The 21,157-nt window shown below is 40.0% G+C and overlaps 1 protein-coding gene across 2 annotated transcripts in view; it reads left to right on the top strand.

Moving 5' to 3' along the window:
* Positions 1 to 15,627, top strand: part of ONECUT2 (one cut homeobox 2) — a 54,533-nt gene extending 38,906 nt beyond the window's left edge. The window contains exons 2-3 of one of the 2 annotated variants that reach the window (XR_010343615.1): positions 785 to 3,200; positions 8,278 to 9,674. Coding sequence is in view for 1 of the 2 variants with exons in the window: in XM_021672042.2 (XP_021527717.2) it covers positions 785 to 1,071 (287 nt within the window). In the remaining variant the exon portion in view is untranslated. Of the gene's footprint in view, positions 1 to 784 lie in introns of both variants that reach the window. The other variant, XM_021672042.2, reaches the window with a different exon arrangement.
* Positions 15,628 to 21,157: the final 5,530 nt, after the last annotated feature.

Raw genomic sequence — 21,157 nt, 5'->3', positions numbered from 1 at the left:
ACCCAGGCATGGATACTCATTTCTGCTAAATCAGAGACTCTGCATATACTGACTGACATATCTACAAGCCTGAAGTCCTATTGTAATGTTGGGCTTCTTCCCCCACCCTTATCCCCTGTCGTCTTATACTGGCTTCCAATTTCAAACTAGCCAAATGAGAATTGGCTAAACCAATTTTTCTATAGTCTTTCCCTCCCTTGGTCTTCTGTTTTGTTTTGTTCTAATTTTTCAAAAGTCTGGATGAAAGGAATTTGGGTTGGGATGATACCATCATTCACTTCTAATTTCCTTCTGTTAACAATTTTTAGAGTCACGTGGGTAGAAGCTTTGATTTTGGAAAACTATGCACTTTTATGTTTTGACTCCAAAAGGTAATTTCAAGTCAGCTGTAAACAATTCGAGAGGGTGAATATGAAAGAGGAACTGCCTCACCAGGCTTCCCCCACCCTGGTGTCTGGAGTCCTCTCTGCCTTCACGGCACCTGATTTCAGAGATAAAGAGTTTCAAGGATATGCTGGAGCAAGGGAAAGACAAGTGCAGTTAGTTCAAAACCAGACTATGTGAAACAGCCCTGCTGCTTTCTCCCTTCTCCCATCCCCCACTCAGTCACTGATGCCTTCCATCACCCCGGGATGACGGGAAAGGCTCGTTATTGACAACTGGGCAGTTTGCACAATAAAGTTTAACGGTTTACATCTCTCTGTACAGCTTTGTCAATGTTTTCCATGGATCACCTTCTCGGGTGAGCCCACTGACTCCTCTCCTTCTTCTCTTTCCCTTCAAGCGTGCAAACGCAAAGAGCAAGAACCAAACAAAGACAGGAACAATTCCCAGAAGAAATCCCGCCTGGTGTTCACTGACCTCCAACGCCGAACACTCTTCGCCATCTTCAAGGAGAACAAACGCCCGTCAAAGGAGATGCAGATCACCATTTCCCAGCAGCTGGGCCTGGAGCTCACAACCGTCAGCAACTTCTTCATGAACGCCCGGCGCCGCAGCCTGGAGAAGTGGCAAGACGATCTGAGCACCGGGGGCTCCTCGTCCACCTCCAGCACGTGCACCAAAGCATGATGGAAGGACTCTCACTTGGGCACAAGTCACCTCCAAATGAGGACAACAGATACCAAAAGAAAACAAAGGAAAAAGACACCGGATTCCTAGCTGGGGCCCTTCACTGGTGATTTGAAAGCACAATTCTCATGCAAAGAAACTTCTATTCTAGCTGTAATCATAGGCCAGGTGTTTTTTTGTTTTTAATGGCTATGGAGTCCAAGTGCAAGCTGAAAAATTAATCTCTTAGAACCAGACACTGTCCTCTGAGCATGCTAAGCATCCCAGAAACCCAAATGGGGCCTTCCTGAAGCGAGTTAATTCCAGTATGGTGTCACCCAAGCTCAGGATTGCTTAAAATATCATCCGTCCCACTTCGGGTCCTGTCAGTTTCTTGCAGTCAGAGTTCCTATGAGTAACAATGGGAATTTGGCCTATGTAAATACTCTGAGTTTAGGCTTCCAAGATGCAACAATAAGAGAAGAATCTAGCAACAAGAATGACCTCATTTGCTTTCCACGTGCTTAGCCTCATTATACCACAGTACGTCTAAGTTCACAGCCATAACATAAAAAACATCAGAACGGTAGTTACTGAGCACAAGTTTTAAATATGGACATTAGAAAAACAATCCAAGGACCTGTTTTTCCAACTCAGACATTTTTTCATTGAATGATTTAGAAAGCTTCAAGTTGATCCAGCTTATAATTTTTTTTTCTTTACCTCCTGAAAATCTCATATGGTCTTGGATCCGTCAAAAAACCAATCGGTTCACTTGAGCTCAAAGTATCAAGCACAACAAAAATAAACAGAAGTAAGAAAGGTTCTGGGTTCATCGCATCTAGGTTTTCAAGACACCTATTGTGAAGTCATTAGGGAATTGATGAGAATATGGCTTCAAGCACATTGCAGTTTGCTACAAATTCTGTTGTATGTAATGCAGACGCACACTCAGGAGGCCAATTTAACTGTTATGGTACATGGAGCAAATGCAGCATTTTAAAAGATCTAGATTTTTTTAGATCATTAATATGTCCTTCATGGTTGATCAGTCATCTGGTCCCTCCTACTGTGCATTATGACCACCACGTAATCCATTCTCACTCTTTCTGATTTGGGGTTTTTCCTCATCTATACCATTAGTAGGGATGTTTTCTGTGTTTTCTAGCAAGAAAAAAAAAAAATCAATCAAACCTCCATACATGTTACTTATGACTGTCATCTAGTCCTAAATCTCTTCTGTTGTTGAATCATCCTTGCAAAACAGCTGAATAAATCTGGAGAAAACACAGCACACCAAAGAAGCAGAATACTGCAAACCAAAGACATTTATGACTTGTCGTTTTCTAGCCTAAAAATACTGTGATTACTTTTAGAAATCAGAAAACCTCTGCAACTCCGAATGGCATTCAGCTCTTGCATTTGGCGCACCATCGGGCTGAGCGGACCAGCTACGCCAAAGACGTTAGCCAAGCCACCCAGTGGAGTGGCTTTGCCATGCCAGCTGTCACCTTCCCTTAGCAAGTGGAAGAGCGCCTACAGAACTCTGGGAGATTGCGAAGGTCACAATGTGCATATTTACCAGTGAATGGCCCCAGGTGGGCACCATGGGGGTGTTCAAAGCAAGCCAAACGCTGCAATGATTCTTTACAGACACTTGAGACTGAACTTTTTTATGAATTATTTAATCGAAACCAAAGAAACTTTTTCTGCACCTACTTCTGCAACAAACAAAACTGTCCCATTAAAAATGAATAAATAAATCTGTCAATCAATGGAAATCACCACCAATAAGAAGGAAGCACGCCAGAAAAAAAACAAAAAACAAAGAAACAGCGAGACACACTGTTCAAACAGACCTCTTGGGACATTTTTTGGAAGCAGATTTTAAAGGAAGGGTTGAGACAAAGATAGAAATAACGAAGAGCCTCAATGGCTGCTGCTTCATTTGACAACTCACACGGTAATCTTAAAGTTGAAGATTGTCTTTAATTTGTGCCTATGCAGTTTTTCAAAAGAACACGGAACAGAGCAACAGAAACCTCAACAGCTACAATACCAAAGATGAGGATTTCTCACACCCTTTGTTTCAGTTCATTATCTCCTCTTGCCTGGCTAAAATACTAATAGCGCCATTGATCTGTATAAAGGTAATCAATTATGTTTCTCTGAGCAACAAAAGGAAAGGGCCATTTATTTGATTTTATTGTTTCCCTTTAATTTTGTTTTATAGCTTTTTACCCCAACATGGAATCTCTCAGAAGTTTCCATGCACTCTAAGTTTAAGATGTTGGGATATTGAACAGTTCTTGTCTCTCTGCTCAGCAGAGAGTAGGGAATAACATTATCACTTGAATGTTCTTTGCTTAACCCTTAGATTTGGTTCCTTCTATGTTCAGAGTCTCATCATCAGGGGAGGGAAAGGGAGTAAGGGTCAGGGATAGGGGTCTTGGTGATGCATCCTCTCCTGAGCCACAGAACCAAAGAGTTTATAGAGGAATTTACAGCCTCGTTTTCACGTGATTGCTACATCCTAACAGGGCTTCATTTGGGGGTGGGGGGAAACATGTAAAAATAATTGCCAGTTTCTACTTTTCTATTAGCTTTTTAAAAATCAGCTGTAAAGTTGCATTTCTAAAGAAAGATATATATAATATATAAATACGTATATAGATCAACTTGACATTGGTGATAACCCAAAATTATTGCTTTCCAAATTCATGTCTTGTTTTTATCCAGTGCTTCATTTGTTAAGTATTCGGTTCAGAATTTTTCTCATTTCTCATGCCATTCCAGAGTTAATTTGCCACTGTGGATGATTTGAAGTATTCAGATCTCTATGGAAGTTTCTGGGAAAGGTTTAAAGTCAAGATCAAGCATTTCAGCATTTAACCTGTTGATAAATGGATCCATGGTGTAAATGAGTTTTATTTGTATTCGGAGTCATCTCTATTCTGTGCCTCAGGCTTGACAAGGTGGTGAGTGAGGTACATCCACCAGACTTGGCCCAGAACTGGGCCCTGACAATGGGGTGCTCATCTTCTGTAACTGCTGGGAAGGCTCACTGATCCATTTTCACCAGTTACAGAATATGAGGCCAGCCCAGAAATCTGTTCTCCTGGAGCTGCCCTGTCCCATCTAGGTGTGCCAGACCCTCTCGGTGAGCAGATCCACCAAAGGGACTTCTCATAGGGGAAGTCCAGCTTCTGTTGCAATGGGTTGATAGATTTCCTCAGGGTGGTAATTACCAATTTGTATTTTGACAAGCCTATGTGCAACCACAGCTGGCACTGGGGTGGGCAGTGGTGTTGGGTGGGGTAGGGGAGAGTGTCTCAATCCTGGAGAGAAAATATGAAGCAGGTTTTGGGGAGAATCCCAGAGTCCTGCCCCTGGGGAGCCCCATTGTTGTTCTTTGTGCCACCTCCTCATTCTCGCTGTGTGGGTCTCCCTGTGCAGGGGCTGTGAGAGAAAAGAACTCTCCATGATTTTTATAATTCATCCTGCCTGGGAGATTGTTCCTTGGCTTTTCCCTTGTGTCCCTTTGTCCCTTGCTGATCCTCCATGTTTCCTTTGTCAAAGGACTAAGAAAAGAGCATATTTCAACAGAGGAATGTTCCCAGGTGGGTTGATTTCAACTTGGGTATTTCTAAACAAGTCCTTATAACATGTAGCCAATGGAAATTGTTGCTCTTTTCCAGACTGGATTGAGGAATGGAGCCTACTTAATTTGGTTAGTGATTCTTTGACACTCTAATCTCAGCATTTGGGTCTCCGGCATCCTCTGAAGATGTCTAGACCAATAGAGGCTGCCTTTGTGACCTGATATTTCAACACTGGTCAAACCAGTCCTCTGGTGATCAGAAGAACATGTCATAATATTAATAAAAAAAAAAAGGCAAGAATTTTTCCCCAGGAGCTTTAATAAATGTCTCATACCAGATAATGTCATACCAGAGAGAAGTGCTTGCTTTTAAAAAATTATTTACATACATATATAAATATGTGTGTATCTATACAGTTATGTGTCAAAATTTTAAGCCCTGCAGAATTTTAATTTGTTAGAAATCTAACAGAAAAAGATGCTATATTGAAAGGTAATAGAATTTAACCCAGTGAGTTTACTCAAGGATTTTAAAATTTTATTTTAAGTTAATAATTTCAGAGAAAATACTCATTTGGATTTTGTTATAGTTTAGGATCCATTACCTCAATCCAAGGAAAATTCCAGGCATTCCTCAGCCATCAGCAAAAGGGACGGTGTGAAGGAACAGTTAAAGAGCAGAAATCCAAACTCTCACAGAAATTGAGTGGAAAAATAATTTCCTTCATTCCTTTACACAAATAGGCTTGCATTGTTTTTGTTTTAGTGTGATTTTGGTACTGGGGATGTAGTTATTTCATTCCAGGAAGTAATAATAATAAAAAGAGACAGTACATTTCTTTTTTAAAAGGAAACAGTAACAACAATAAAAACTCAACACCAATTTTAAAAGCTTTTCCAAAATGTAAAAGAAGTGTTTAGCTTGCACCATGTATAAAGGTACAGGCTAGTTGAGCCAGGAAGCATGGCACTTCATCTGGAGAAATCCAGAAAGAATTGCCTCTAAGCTGCCTTTTCCCCCTGCAGGCTCTTGGCAGTTGTAGGCTTTAGGAAGTCCAAAATAATTTTCAATTCAAGCTAAAATAAAATAAAAATTTGGAATGTCAATCTGATACACACACACACACTTACTTTTCTAAGTCAACCAATATATTTCAAAGCCAAAAATAAATACTTTTTAGATAATCAGTTATTTTCCCTTGTCTATACTGGGCATCCACCTACTAGTGCCAGTAAATTAAAGTTGAACAGATTTTAAAGTCACTGTTATCTGGATAGAAGGGGAAACTTCCCCACTTTTGAACATGTTTGTAGGATTATAGGAATGTCTGTTTGATTATCATTACCAAAGTCTCATGACAGTATGCCTTTGTAGTGAACTCAGATTTTCAGGAGTTTGACTAGTTGGATATTTTAAAATCTAAGAAGAAAAGGCCTGTTTGCAATGTTGTTGAATAATAATGGACTCTATCAAAAAGTGGAGAAAAAGTTGATACATGTGGTGGAGGTTGACCACAAGGTCCAGACACAACTACCTTGGCGATAACCTTCTAGATTCGTAACAGGTTAGAGCTGACTTTTTGTTTTTGTTGTTGCTGATGCTGTGTGACTCGGACTTCTTAGCCTAACCAGGAAGAGTAAGTGGAAATGGTAGAAGAAGGGATAGAGATGATGTACCTATAACTTTCTGATACTTGTCTGCCAAACTTGATAGATTAGTAATTTTGTATCTTTAGCGAAGACCAAGTCACCTCTGAAACAACAGGAGATTCTAATTTTAAAATAAGGCCACAAAAATCTTTACTGAATAAAGAATGGCACCCCAGTTGGTTGTATAAGCCTTACAGGATAATGATGTTGGCTTTAAATATGGATGTCTCAATGCCTATTTTCTATCAATGATTTGTTTATTTCCAAGGTGAGGGAGGGAAAGAGGGGAGGGTTTATCTGTTTTAGAAAGTCTCAGAATACTTGTAAAATACGAAAGTCATTATTAAAATATATAGGACCTCACATAGGTAGATCCAGAACTTACCATTGAGGCTGATGGGCTGTTGTGTGAATCACACAGGACCTTAAATGAGACTCGTTATTCTCAGACACCAAAATGACTGACAGCCTGAAGCAGTTATTGCTAGAGCCCAAGCTTTCCTTAGAGGTTTTGGAGTTAGTTGTTTGGAATTAACCAGCTAATACTTTTTTTTGGTGGAAAAAAATGTGTATAAGAAAAAAACACATTGTTATCAGTTTGTTCATTCTATGGAAGTCTTCCACTCTGCTCCATTTTCAGAAGCAGGCATTTCGCATCGCATAAACCTTGGCAGATAAGTCTGCCTAAAGCTTATACAGTCTGTCGGCTTGGATGTATACAAATTTAGATACATATTTTAACATGTATTCTCATAGACGTCTTTACAACAACACGTTACCTATAGGTGTCTAGACTGTGTACATACAAGTGTGTGCAGACATGCCTCATACATATAAACTGTAATCTGTTACAATAAATAGATTTTAAATCATTTAACATGTATGTGGTACTTTTACAATGTACATTGTTTTCATTATTTATTGTAACATTGAAAACCAAAGTGCAGGGAAAACAGAAGTGTCCCAGCATCTTCATCTTGTACACTTGGAATTAATTTCATTTGGGCCCATCCAAGATAAACTCAACTTTCAAAAAGCCTTTTATATTATTTAATCATCTGTGTTAGGATGACACCTATGCTTGATGACTTCGGTTGAATAGCTTTATTCTGGATCTTTCATAACTAAAGCTAAATCCAAAGACCTGAAAAAGGACAAAAAGGAAAAAAAAAAAAAAAAGAAAAAACAAAGAAAAAGAAGAAAAAATAGTAAAGTCAAGCGCAAACCAATGGGGAGACAGTGGGCTCTGGTTTCCAGGGTTGAGACAGTGGTACTGTGGTCCTGAGGAGGCTGCATTAGCTAGTTGGGAGTGGTGATATTTTTCATGCTTGTCACATCTAAGTGGTCTTTAACATGAGAAAGCTTCAGAAGTTATAATTTCCTGCTCTATTTTTATTTAGACTATCAAAAGAGGTTATACATGTTGTCAGTCAAAAAATGAAGACACCCCCCACCCCGCCCCACAGAATGTTTTTTATCTTGACTCTTTGGGTTATGACCCAACAATCTAAGTATCATTAATGTAATTAACTTATTTAAATTAGTTTCTAGTACATAAATGTATAGGATTTGGGTAATTATTTGACCATCCTCTCTTAGTTTGATTTTAGTCCTTGTGCTTATTTATCAAAACCTAGACCGATGGTGCATCAGAGATGCAAAATTCCACTTGGAATACTCTTGAAGTTTAGTTTGCTTTATAAAGCAGTGAAATTCTGTTACAGACAGGGAAGAAATACAGGTTACAAAAAGAGAATTTGGGATATTCTTCCCTCTTAAATTAGCTTTTAAAATAATCTAAGTAACAATTATTAAATTATTTAACTTAAGTTTGCAGCCCCACCTGGTACCAGGTGAACTTCACCTCTTAATTATTGTGGCCCTCAGAGCCTTCATATTGTAACTTATTTATTTAACTTATTCAGCATCTGTGAAAGGTGCACTATATAGTTTATATTTTTTATTTAAAACAACAGAGAGCACTGCAGTTTGTTTGCTGTCAGAACAACAGAGCAAATTTTGTGGACAAGCAATGACTATTCAACCTGAACCTGTGCATTCAGAAAACATAAGTCGAGACCCTGCTTCACCAGCCTGGATTTCGGGGCTTCTATACAGAAACTGGAAAAATAAATTTAAAAAAAAAATCATTAAGCAAAAAGAGAGAAACCCTTACACTAGCTGCTTCCAAGAATGAACTCTGTGTGTATGTAAAGCAACAAAACAAAAAAGGAAAAAAAAAAGCAGAAAAAAAGAAAAAAAAAGGAAAAACTCTATTTCTAGTGAGAACCAAAGAAGGCTACCTCACTGACTTTTTCCATTTGTAATTTTAATCGTGTTGATGACACCAAAGATACCAAAGATTTCTTTCTCTGTGCGGTCTGCATTTTGCTTGTGCTCTTTTATAATTTGAACGATTTTCTCTGACATATGGTATGTACAGCCACAGCTCAGATACCCCAAAGAAATAATTATCTATGTGACGGCGGCTGCTAATTTGGAAAGGGATATTTTCTGTGTTTGTCTTATTTGTTTGCTGTCCCCTCCGCATGTTCAGGATGTGAGTTCAGATGCTGCTGTAATTGGATTCCTTAAATTCTGATTCCAAATTGGGGAAGGAAACTGGTTGGAAATGGCCTTCAGTCCTAGCCATGGCCTCTGTCCCTGCTGGGAGCTATCACAGTGAAGATTGCCAGTTACTGAACCTCAGAAGCTCTGACCATTGAGTAGTGAGCTGGAAGAGACCTTAGGAATCATTTAGTCCAAGCCCCGGTGGCCTGGAGGAATGAAATAGTTATCCAAATCAAATAACTCTCAAGAGTGAAAGCCAAACACGCCTCCTGGTTCCTGCCCCAGCACTCCGCCTATTGTGCAGTGCTGCCTATGCATAGACAGGTCCCACAGGGACAAATAGAACAGTGGCAATCCTTTAGCAATGAACAGGGACTGGGGTTTATCTCTTAACATGTTCAGCCTGTAAAAATAGTCACAAGCATTTTCAGTGTCCCATTAGTATCTCAACGTAGTCACGTATGATCAGTGGCTTCGTGAAGGTGGCCTGCCTTGCAATACAAAGACTTTTTGCCCTAGGAAATACATGTTGATCCCAATAGTATGATCACTTTTGAAATTTTCCATTACAAAGCATTGTATAAATAAGTTTTTAATTCAGAGGGAGAAGAAAGTTCATTCTTGGCTTGTTGGATTTGATTATTATGGGTATTTTAAAGTCAGTATTTATCAAGAAAGGGAATTTGACCACCATTGGCACATGTGACATTTAAGCTCTTCAGCCTTTTCCTTTTCAGTTATAGGTGTTGACATTTCGTTTGTAAGCCAACTATGTATTTATGAGAGAAGTTTAAGCCTTACAGCATTTGATAACAAAGGGTTATTCATGGTAAATGAAAAATGACCCCAAAATTACAGAGGAATGGATATGCCAGTTTAAGAAATGGCTACTTAAAGTTGCTTCTCTCTTTCCTTCTTACTCATGAAATTAATTGGTCTTCTTCAAGTTTCTTTAGATTCCATTAAATGATTAAGTCACTGTTAAGATCCGTTCATCAACATGATTTGTGTGTTAGCCAATGAATCTGTCTCTCAGCTTTTGACCAAATGGGTTTTAGACACATGCAAAGATCCACCTCTAGTCCATATAGCTCTTTTTGAGTGCTACTCTTTTGCATTTCACATAACGTAGTTATCTTTGAGCTTTTAAAGAGACCATTTAGACAAAGAAGCAAAGAGAGGAAAAGACCAATCAACTCATCAGTTCGATGCCTCAACAAAGCATACATAGCTAGTAGAGAATATAGATGACAGATTGGCAAACTGTAGGAAACACTGTTACCCTCTTTCTGAAGATTTCAAGTGCCACCTGATAAGAAAGTTCCCTCCTGTCCAAACAAGCTCAAAGCCCCATCTTCTCCCTATACAAGGCAGACCTGTAAGGCCTTCCTTCCAAAGAACACATTGCTTTAGTTTTCTTCCCAAATTCCTATTGGAAATAGAACTCTCAGAATCCCTGGGAGACAGAGCAAAAATGACTTGATTCACTGAGCAGCAGAGCTCCCCTATAAGCGAACATCACCTTCCCCAGTCTTCCTACTGCCACACCCATACGAGAGAGGACCTAGGAAGAGCCATGGCAGCCTGAACACAGAAAACATCCCCACTTGGCAGACACCTCCTCAGCAATCCCCCCAGCCTCATGCTTCACTTGCAAAGTGTGACATAACCACGGGACGAGTGCCTTGCTTGAACCAAAGCAACGATTTAGCCAGTCTGGACCTCTCTGTGCTTTTTTTAATTCTTCCTGTGAATACCTCAGCTTCAACTGGGCCTCCATACAGTCAATTGGTGGGCTTATTGTACTGTGGTGCTTTGCAATGCAACCCTGCAAAGAACAAGATTTGTACTAATACCAAAGGTTCTTTCTCTATGTCTCCTCCTCTGCCTCCCTCATTCTTCCCTTTTTTCTAGTTCTTCACGGTTCCAAAGCTTTACTATGAACCCGGGCACGTTGGCAATGCAGACCGCGCAATTCCTTACCGAATTTTCTCAGATATACCTCATAGACAATAGTGTTTAGAGTAATGTTATTATAGCGTATGTAATAAATTATTCACTGTTTCTTTTGGTAACTGTGATTTAAAAAAAGAAAAAAGAAAAAAAAAGCTTTATACGTTTTAGGTTGTGCTTTTGTAATAGACGAAAAAGGTGCGCTTAAAAAGAAAAATGTATGTTTTTTTCCCCCCTTTGGATTTTGTTTATGCTGGATTGGGGAAAGTTGCAGAATGAGCCCAAAGTTTACAGTTTCATATTTTGCTGAAGAAACAATCTGTGTTCATTTGCTCTGTTAAAAAGAATAATTATTTTCTACATTTGTGCTACTTGGTCTGAACAATTAATTGTTCTGTGTTAACAGTGTAGTATTATAATTAGCAACTGCCAATCAGTGCTATAATTTTATGCATGAGGCTAAAAATTTAGCAGTGTGATGCATTGTGGTCTTAATAGCAACATTTTTCATTTTGAGCTAGATCTTCCCCTTTGGTTCAGTGGACTTTATTTATGCATGGGCGCCTATTGTTTGTTAGCAGTTGTGGAACAGTTGTGTATACATTAAACTGTGAAAATGTACACAGTTCAGCCCCAGACGGTGGTAATATTGGTTTTATTGGGAGATGTCTCACCTCGAAAATACCCTTTACATCTGTTGGGATCTGAAAATGAGTCGCATTGAATTGGGTTCAGACTTTATGACGAGAAAGGATTATTCCAAGTTTTTGAGTTAGCCAATTTGCATTCCACAAATTGGGATCCTCATAACCCAGATATATCACCATATCAGAGAGGGGTTTGAAAGCAAGTATTGAAAAACTCACCTTTGCATATTTAATTTCGTCTAAAAGGAGTTATTTTGGCTTTATGCTCATGAACTTAGACCTAATTGGCCCTGTATATGGAGGTGCAAATAATCCAGCTCTGGCCCTCTTTGATCTCTGCTTGGGAATGGCTGTTTTTGACTGTGCGTGGTTTCTTCTAGTATTTTGTCATCAGGTCAGTTCCCAGTAGAAACTCAAATGGCATTCTTCTCTGGCTTTTTTGTCCACCTCCTGGACATTCCCACCAACTATTCCAGTGATTTGGACAAAAATACGCAGCCATGTCCCAAAACTTCACATGTGCAGCTATCATGGCTCTCCCTCCCTAGACTTGGAGGTGACTCTAACTTAATTTTTACCTACCCGACAATATTCCATCTACCTTCTACAAGGGACTATAAGAAGAAGTTTTGAAACCCACTTTAGGAAAACCATCTTCTTTAAATCCTCCAGTTATCTGAGGTCTCCATATGTCAAATGTATTTTTCAGTTGCAGGGGACTGGGCAAACTTGTTCTTTCTTATACTTGGGTTCGGAGACCCAGTCCCAAGTTTCATATTTCCCAAACCAAAATGCTTGACATAAAGCCAAATCAACTGCCAAGCACACTTTATTTTGCATAGGAGCATGCAGGCTAGGAAACCCTGGTGGAAAAGCAGCAGTCTGCTATGCAAAATATTGGAAATCACTGACAGTACAGCATTCATATTATCTGTCAATGAGGAAATATCGGGAACATGCTGTCGTGAATAATACAAAGAAACATATTTTTATTTGGCCTTATGAAGTAGATTATGGTAATGTAAACTTTGATATATAGACTTTTTATTTTTTCCCTTATTAATCTGCCAAAGATGGGAACAGATACAAGAATTTTTAAAAGCAGCTTCTGTAAGACAGTTGATGATTGTACTAGTGTTTAATCTTCCAGAAAGCTTTATGTGTTCTTCCACAATAAGTTTTCCTGACACCCACAAACCCACGAACTCTTCCTCTTAATGCAGATATTGTAGAATCTACCAAGTTCAAATGCGTTTTTGATCCAAAGAAAACAGAGGGGTGTTTGAGACGTGAGTGTACCCAGCCCCCACCCCAGCTTTTTTTTTTTATCACAGGCAACGCATGGGTCTGGCTCGTTACACTTTGCCAATAAGACTTGTCTTATGAAATCCAAGGTATATTTTGTTATGCCATTTTATGTCCTTTTTTTTTAATATTGTGGAAAGTGGTATGTTGAATCAAGTGTAAGCTGAGTTTTCCAGACAACTGAAGTAGCTACATGGTGAATGTTATTTTGTTATTAAAGGGTTTTTACTTAATGCTTTGTACCAGTGGATGTCCTTTTCCTTGAAGACACAAAACTATGAAATTACCTCAGCTTGGCCTGGTTTTCCTCTCTGCCCTCTTGGGGAAACATGGGCCTGGCCTGGGAAAAGGCAGATCATGGGCTGGAAGGTAGGTTTTGGTACTGGGAAGAGACCTCTATGTCTGTCAGCTTTAAAGAGAACTGGGCCAAAACTCTCTAACCTCACTCTCTCTGGACGCCAACACTTCCCTGCAATCCCCTGGTCTTGAGCATGTGCCAGCACGAAGGCAGACTCCAAGTCATACATGAAAGGCAAGAAAAGGAAAATAGTAACCTTGAATCTTCTGGGGCTCACCAGGCACTCACCTTTCCCCACCTTGCACTCTACCCAGTCAAGGCTGTTGCAGCCCATGTGGTGGCTTCACCTGGGACATTACTGAAGGCTTCTTCCTTCATCCTGGGGTTGCAAAGGGTCCAGGTCCCCTCATCCAGTGGGGCTCTTCCAGATCAGAAGTCTCCTTCCCACCAGCCTGTGCATCTTGTTTAGCTATCCCATCTATACCTTTTGGAGATGATTATTTAGAAAACAAAGCGAGGTATGGAATGGGGTTTTCTATTGTTTTGTTTCTAGATTATATTTTAGTCATTCTCAATTCTTTGATCTGGAAAATACAAGAGGGAAAAGGAGACCCCACTATCTCCCTGTGCCTTGCTCCCATCTCAGGAAGCAGGGGCAGTGCACATTGCCTGTGCTGTTGATCTATCTTAGGGGATTGGCTGAACCACAGCTATTGCCCCAGCCAAAAACATGGCTCATCCATGGCTACTTTATCTCTGCTTGAAAGTCCTATTCAAAAAGTTGTAGAGTTTGTGGCTTTTTTCCCCCCATATCCTTTGCTTTGTTCCAATTTGGCCTTTAGCTTAAGAGTCAGCTTACTCTCTAGGAAAGTTTTTTCAGATTATGATAAGGATCCTGCCATCTGGGAAGAAAAGAAATCCAAAGACTATCTGGCAATTGGATGGGTAGTCATATCATTAACAGATACTTCCTTGAAGGTAGGATATTATTTCCTTTCTTTACTGTGCTGTTTTGTGTTACACAAGTCCAAGTGGTGCCAAAAGACTTCTTACCATGAAAGGTTGGAAAACGCCTGACATACTGAAATTTCTGAAATAAAAACACAAGCTTCACATTGATAACTTGATAAATAACCACTGAAGTTTCGATGCAGGGACTGAGATGATACAGGCAAATTCTTGGTGTTGGTTTCTCGTCTAATTCGTATCTCCAATCACCTAATCTTCCCTCAATCCAAGAGCAGTTCAGTCTTTTCTCCCCAGGTCTAGGATGCCAAAGAGCTTCATGAAAAATGATAATTAGGAATTGACCAGCATTTCAATTAGTTTTCTTCTTCATCCTTTGCATGTCTTAAAAGTGTTATCCTGAACCAGAGAGAAAGAGCCTGTCCGTTTTTTTTCATTCTTTCTATTTGAATATTTCCACCAAGGTAATACTTATTAACACAGGTACTGTAGATCTTTCCTTGGTCAGTGAATTATTACAAGAGAGACTATCCTTCTACCAGAGTGAGTGAAAACAAGTTTCAGTGTCTTTTCTTCCATCGAGTTTTGTTCTCAGATACCAAGTCAGTCCTGGCTCTTTTCTCACTTTAGGCACTGGCCTCAGATGTGTTTACTTTTGTTATTTAAAATACCTTTAAGTTTCACCTGCTGGCCTGCAGGATTTGCATCCTCTCTTCTATACTGTTGACTGCTTGATGTTATTGAAAGGTGACTATAATGAGGGAAGAAAGGAGGAGGTAAAGAGAGAAGAATTTGTCCCAGTTCTGTTTAAAGTTTTGAAATTTTAAATGGGACCCATTAAATTATGGGAAAATGGCTATAGAGTGTGAGCCTCCTTTGACCATATGCTCAAAGACCATACTCTGCCACCTGCCTTCTAGGTAGCTATTCTAGAAACTCGGCCCTTTAGTAGAAACCCAACTACATTTTATAGGTCTCTTTCCAGATTCCAAAAGGACAAGAGATCAGAGAGTCACATATACGCCTCTTGTTTTATTTTCTTGCTTTCACAGATATTATCTCCAAGAAAATCATAGGAGAAAACTTTATTCTTTTCAGTTGATCCCTTTGACATCACCTCTCATGTTTAAAATCAGGAAAACACACCCCTAAAATTTGCACTCCCTTCTGTTTTGGAAAAGAAAACCCACACACAAATCCACACTATTACTGTCTTTTCACCCTGAGCTGTATTTCCAAAGCATATTCCAGATTTTGCCCCATCTCAAACATGTTAAGTCAGACTGTGCTGAAAGACTTTCCAGGGACGGTCAACAGGGTATATGTTCGGTGGCTGCCCTGAAATCCTGGTGGGGATGAGGATCACACTTCATCATCAAGGGGATGCCCACCCCCTGATAAGCTCCCAGTCCTTTTGCAAGATTTCTTTGAATGTTAATTGCATTTTCAATTTTGCTCATTTCCTACCCCAATGTTTTGTCTGTGACATCGCTTACACTGGATTCTTTCTATTTTTATTCCTATCATTAAATGGTAGTGCTGTAAATTCTGCAATTAATGTTAAATAAACTGCTTTAATTCATTGACCATGGCTCAGTTGCCTTCTTTCTCTTTTCATGGAAGAAATTAAGCACTCTTCCCCCTACTGCATCCCATTGTGGTTTCATTTAAAAAAACAGTAATGTTGTTCTTCTTCGTGAGACTACAAGTTCTATCTCTGACAGTAGGCAAGACACATCTTAATCAACAAACCTGCCATCCTTGTTATAAATCACAGAAGAGGAGAGATGCTCCATAAAAACTATGTTTTCCTTAACCTATTAACACTTTAGAGATAGCCTGTCCTAGACTTATCTTTACACAGATTCTACATGAATGTGGAATATGGTAAGTCAAAAGAAGGATCATTTTATTGTCACCCTATGGAAGAATCAAGAAAAATAGATGAAAAAAAAAATAATAAGGCCTCATACGGGATCTAAACCCTGCCACAAATTAGTTGTATGGCTTTGAGCAAGTCATGAAACCCTCTGGGCTTCCATTTCTCCACCTGTACAAGGTCAAGTTTAAACATGGTTTTTATCAAAAGTTCCTTACATCTTTGCATTTGCCCTAGATTTTAAAAAATATTAACGTTTTTGTACAGATTATATCTTGGTTTATTATTTTCTCTAAGTTAATGAGTTTGTTTATTCATTTTATTTTATTTTATTATTTTATTTTATTTTCCAAGATGGAGTCTCACTCTGTCACCCAGGCTGGAGTGCAGTGTCACAATGAATGGCTCACTGCAACCTCTGCCTCCTGGGTTCAAGCAATCCTCCCACCATCTCAGTCTCCAAGTAGCTAGGATTACAGGCGTGTGCTCAGCTTAATTTTTATTTTATTTTAGTATAGATGGAGTTTCACCATGTTGGCCAGGCTGATCTTGAACCGCTGACCTCAAGTGGTCTGCCCCACTTGGCCCCCAAAGTGCTGGGATTCTCACCCAGCCTTTTTATTCATTTTAAATTTAGATGTCTGAGATTGGAGACTATTATTCTAAGTGAGGTAACTCAGAATGGAAAACCAAATATTGTATGTTCTCACTGATATGTGGGAGCTAAGATATGAGGACGCAAAAGCATAAGAATGATACAAAGAATGGACTTTCGGGACTTGGGGGGAACAGTGGGAGGGGGACAAGTTATAAAAGCTACAAATACAGTGCAGTGTATACCGCTTGGGTGACGGATGCACCAAAATCTCACAAATCACCGCTAAAGAACTTACTCATGTAATCAAATACCGCCTATGCCCCAATAACTTAAGGGAAAAAATTGAGATATCCACAAGCTTCAAAGGAGTCCTATTGGGTTAACCCTTGGTCTAACTCAACCTATAACCCAGCCCATGAAGCATTAAGTGTCTTCATCTAGACTGGTGGTTTTCAACACTGGGTGCATGTGAGAATCACCCAGAGCTTTTAAAATATACTGTGTCTCAAAATCAAACACCACATGTTCTCACTCATAGGTGGGTGTTGAACAAGGAGAACACATGGACACAGGGAGGGGAGCACTATACACAGGGGTCTGTTGGCGGGGAGGGGGGATAGCGGGGGGGTGGGGAGTTGGGGAGGGATAGCATGGGGAGAAATGCCAGATATAGGTGAAGGGGAGGGAGGCAGCAAATCATACTGCCATGTATGCACCTATGCAACAACCTTGCATGTTTTTCACATGTACCCCAAAACCTAAAATGCAATTAAAAAAAAAATTAAAACATGTTATACTCCCACCAGAAAAAAATATATATATATACTGTGTCTAAGATCCATCTCAGACAAGTTCATCCGATTCCACAAGAATGGGCCTCAAACATTGGTGTGTCAGTTAGCTTTTGCTAGAGTGAGTTAGTGGGAACAAACCACTGTAAAACATAGTGGCTTAAAAAACAACTGTATAACTCACAATTCTGTTGGTTGTCAATTTGGGTTGGTCTCAACTGGATACTTCTGATTAGACTGGGCTCAGTGGTCAGCTCTCCAGTTGGCTGGGGACTGGCCAATCTAGGATGGCCTTAGTTTAATCAGCTGAGCTCTACTGTCCTTTTTCATCCAGCAGACTGGCCTGGAGAGGGTTCCAGGAGATCAAGTGAATCACACAAGGCCCCTTAAGACCAAGGCTTGGAACTGGTATGATCACTTCTGCTGCATCTTACAGACTGAAGGACACCATAAGTCCAACCTCACAGGGGTGGGAGTGGAAAGAGATTTCACTTCTTGATGGGAAAAGCTGAAAAAGCACATTACCGAGAAGTGAAAGACTGTAGCCATGTTTTACAATCTACCACAATCTGTATTTTTAAAAGCTCTGCCAGAAATTCTAATGTGCAGCCAAGTTTGCAAAATATTATTTCAAAACCTACTGTTTTTCTATTTTTTTTTCTCACAACTCAATGCTTATCTGTGTTAACTCCCTCAAATGTCTTTATTGTGTCGCTTCAACTCATTTTACGAAAAAAACAATTTACAACTTTCAAACTTGTAGAGTAGGTATCATTACAGGCTGAATTTATACAGTTGAAAAAGTCTTCCACAAACCAGAGGGATTTAGACACCAGTTTTATTGGCAGGTAAACTCGCAGCCTCAGCTGCTGGTGGCTGCAACCATTCACTAAGCCATCCCATGTCCAAGGCGGGTGGGAAGCTGTGGGAAGGGAGGAGCCACAGCTTTCTGTTGGTGGAATCTTGGGCTGTCTCAGGCATATGCTGAGAACATTACTGGGCCTAGTACCACCTTGGGGTCCATCATGGAGATCTTGGACAAAAAGCAGCATGGCCTTTGGTTCTAGGATCAAATCCTTCTTACCATAATGTGTTTTTGCATAATTCTTCCCCAAATGTCATGCCCTTATGTATTTGCAGACCTTTTGACAGAAAGGAGCATCTTAAGAGGACAGTTGCATAAATGGTCTCAGCTTATGCCAAGGCAAAACTAGATAATCACCAAAACCTCTTCCATCTTGCTATTTTCTGCCTCTAATGATCTATCACTGTTACTCAGAGAAGGAAACAGTAGCTAAAGCTGGCCAGTTTCAACGCTAGGGATCTCTGGTCTCAGCTTAGCCGCATCAGGATAGCTAAACTAAGAGAAATGTGAAAGTCTACGTGGGACCTTTGAATGAGAGATTAGGCTCACTGAAGTAAAATACTTCCACACTTTAGAAGCTTTTTGGTATGAGACCATTTGCTTAGCATCTGGTTAAAGACATTTGATGGTGTGAAGTATCCTTTAGTCAAAATGCTTTAAGTTATTGGTAACTGCCCTTGCAAATCCCTTCTCTCACTTTTGTCTTCTCCCTGGATTCTTCCCTCCTTAAGTGGGGCTAGGAGGGGGGAAATCACTTGCAAAAAGAAATTAAAAGGAGGAATAAATCCATGTGGACCCATTAAGCATGAGGAAGCATTGGGCAGTCCACAGTGGTTCACTGAGCACAATATTTCTAGAATTAATGATGTTGGTTGCCAACCTGAGAGGCAGCCACTATGCTGTCACCTCTAGAATCCCCTTCCTTGATCCGCACAACAATCATGCAGGAAACATGGGCTAGGGCAGTGTGCAACAACGCTGGGACCAAGAGGCAGAACTAGCGTTCAAACTCAGATATCAGAGTTGACATCTGGTTTTGTCAGATGTCAGCACAGAGTGACCCCATGCAACTGGTCACTCGGTGCTACACCATGGAGAACTGGAAGTTAGTAAGGCATGCTTCCTCAGGTTGCAGTGATAAAGCATGTCTTACTGAGTCATCCCTGCTGTGGAGCCACATCAGCTATATTGCAAATAAGTCACACATACAAAAAAAAGAAAATGCCAAGTTCAGACAAAATGGGGATCATGCTAAACAGGGCTAGTCCAAAAAGGCCTCTCTCATTTCATTAAGATTTTGTGTGTACTACAGTTTTATTACTTAATCTAAACTGAGCATAACTCAGTGTGTGGCCAAGCAATCTAGCTTTGTGGGAGTAGATTATGTTTCCGCCCCCAGGTGGCTGCTCCCAGGTAACTAACCTAACTACACCAGATAGTATTTTCCTTAGATTATCAAGATGTAAATGTTTCAATCATGCCTCCAGTAATACTTCTAGCTCCCACTTGAGAGAGAAAGCAATGGTTTGAGTCAGAAGATGTCCATTCATGTCCTAGGCCTACCTCTTACTGATATGTGGCCCTGGGAAAGTCATTTAAATTCCCATCGATTAACTGGGGACAAGAATATAAAACTGTATTACTGTCCTGCCTGGTTCACAAAGTTATTGTGTGAATCAAGCAGTGTGATATATGTTAATATATCTCTATGAAAGACAACCACCATTTTATAAAAGAGAAATGTGAGGCTCAGCGAGGTTAGGATACTTGGCCTAGGTAACACGGCAGTGGAGCTAGGATTTGAGCCCAGGGTCATCAGCTTCAAAGCCCACCTGAAAGTGTCAACTAAATATGATTCCCCCTAGTGACAGGAGAGAGCTGCATCATGGCACTGTGGTGATACATGCCACAAGACCTAAGCCATCACTTAACAATTAGCTTTGACAATAGAAGTGCAACTAGTAGAAGAATTTATAAACTTGCTTGTTTTGCCCTGAAATGACTATTCATAAAAATTGTCATGAGCCGACTAAGCCAATTTGGTTATGCACAACTTTTAGGTTCTTGTGGTAGCTAATGGTACCCACCCAGAGGTTTTGAGATGGGCAAGAGTTAGCTACTTTCCCACAACTTCCTGCCATATTTTGAAGAAAGTGAGTCTGAGACCAAATATTGCCACAGACAGGTATTTACTTAACATGTTTTATTTAGCAAATCAGTCACAGAACCACACATACCACCCCCTGTGGGAGTTCTGTGATGTTTGAGGTCTCTGTATTATTGGGAGTCCTAGCCATACTCCAGATAGACCTAGGCACATTTTGGAGGCAGGCTTTTGTTAGTCCTTGGGCAGCATCAGACAGCAGGTAATATTCTAGACCGAGAATGGAACACAGGAACTTTTAGGGATCAAACCTCTCCTGTATTCCCTAAAGCAAGTTAAAGGTTTTACTGAAGTCATACTTTGTGCATGCAAGAGAGCAAAGTTAGGGCTTCCCCAACCCACCAGTCTCAGATACCTTTAATTTTACCAGTCAGCAGAATCATTTGTAACATTTTCCATGATACAGTGATAGGCGAGTGTCTTGGAGTGGACTGAGATGCGGATGGCTAAAGCACTCTTAGTGACCACCCTGCAGTGAGACCACTCTGAAATGATGCTCACCAACTCCCTCTTCTTGGCTAGGGCAATTTATTGCCCCCAAATTGAAGCTTAAACAAACAGACACGTGAGTAACACCAAGCTGTCTGTGCCAAAGTTTATTAAAATAAAGTCACAGTCATTGCAACAAAGAAAAAACATGGCCCCATCCTGTATTAGAAAAGATTATAGACTCTGTGTTAATTTTAACATAATTACACTTTGTGTGCATTTATTCATCTCATTTTTCCCTGCAACCTACAATGCAGGTATTATTATTATTATTCCCATTGAATAATTAAGTGCTAGAAGTCTAAATCATTTTCCACTGCCTCATCTAAT

Source organism: Aotus nancymaae, unplaced genomic scaffold (assembly GCF_030222135.1).
Source record: "Aotus nancymaae isolate 86718 unplaced genomic scaffold, 86718_ANA_hifiasm-v0.15.2.pri h1tg000020l, whole genome shotgun sequence".
NCBI classification, from domain to species: Eukaryota; Metazoa; Chordata; class Mammalia; order Primates; family Aotidae; genus Aotus; species Aotus nancymaae.
This window is presented reverse-complemented; position numbering and strand designations above follow the sequence as displayed.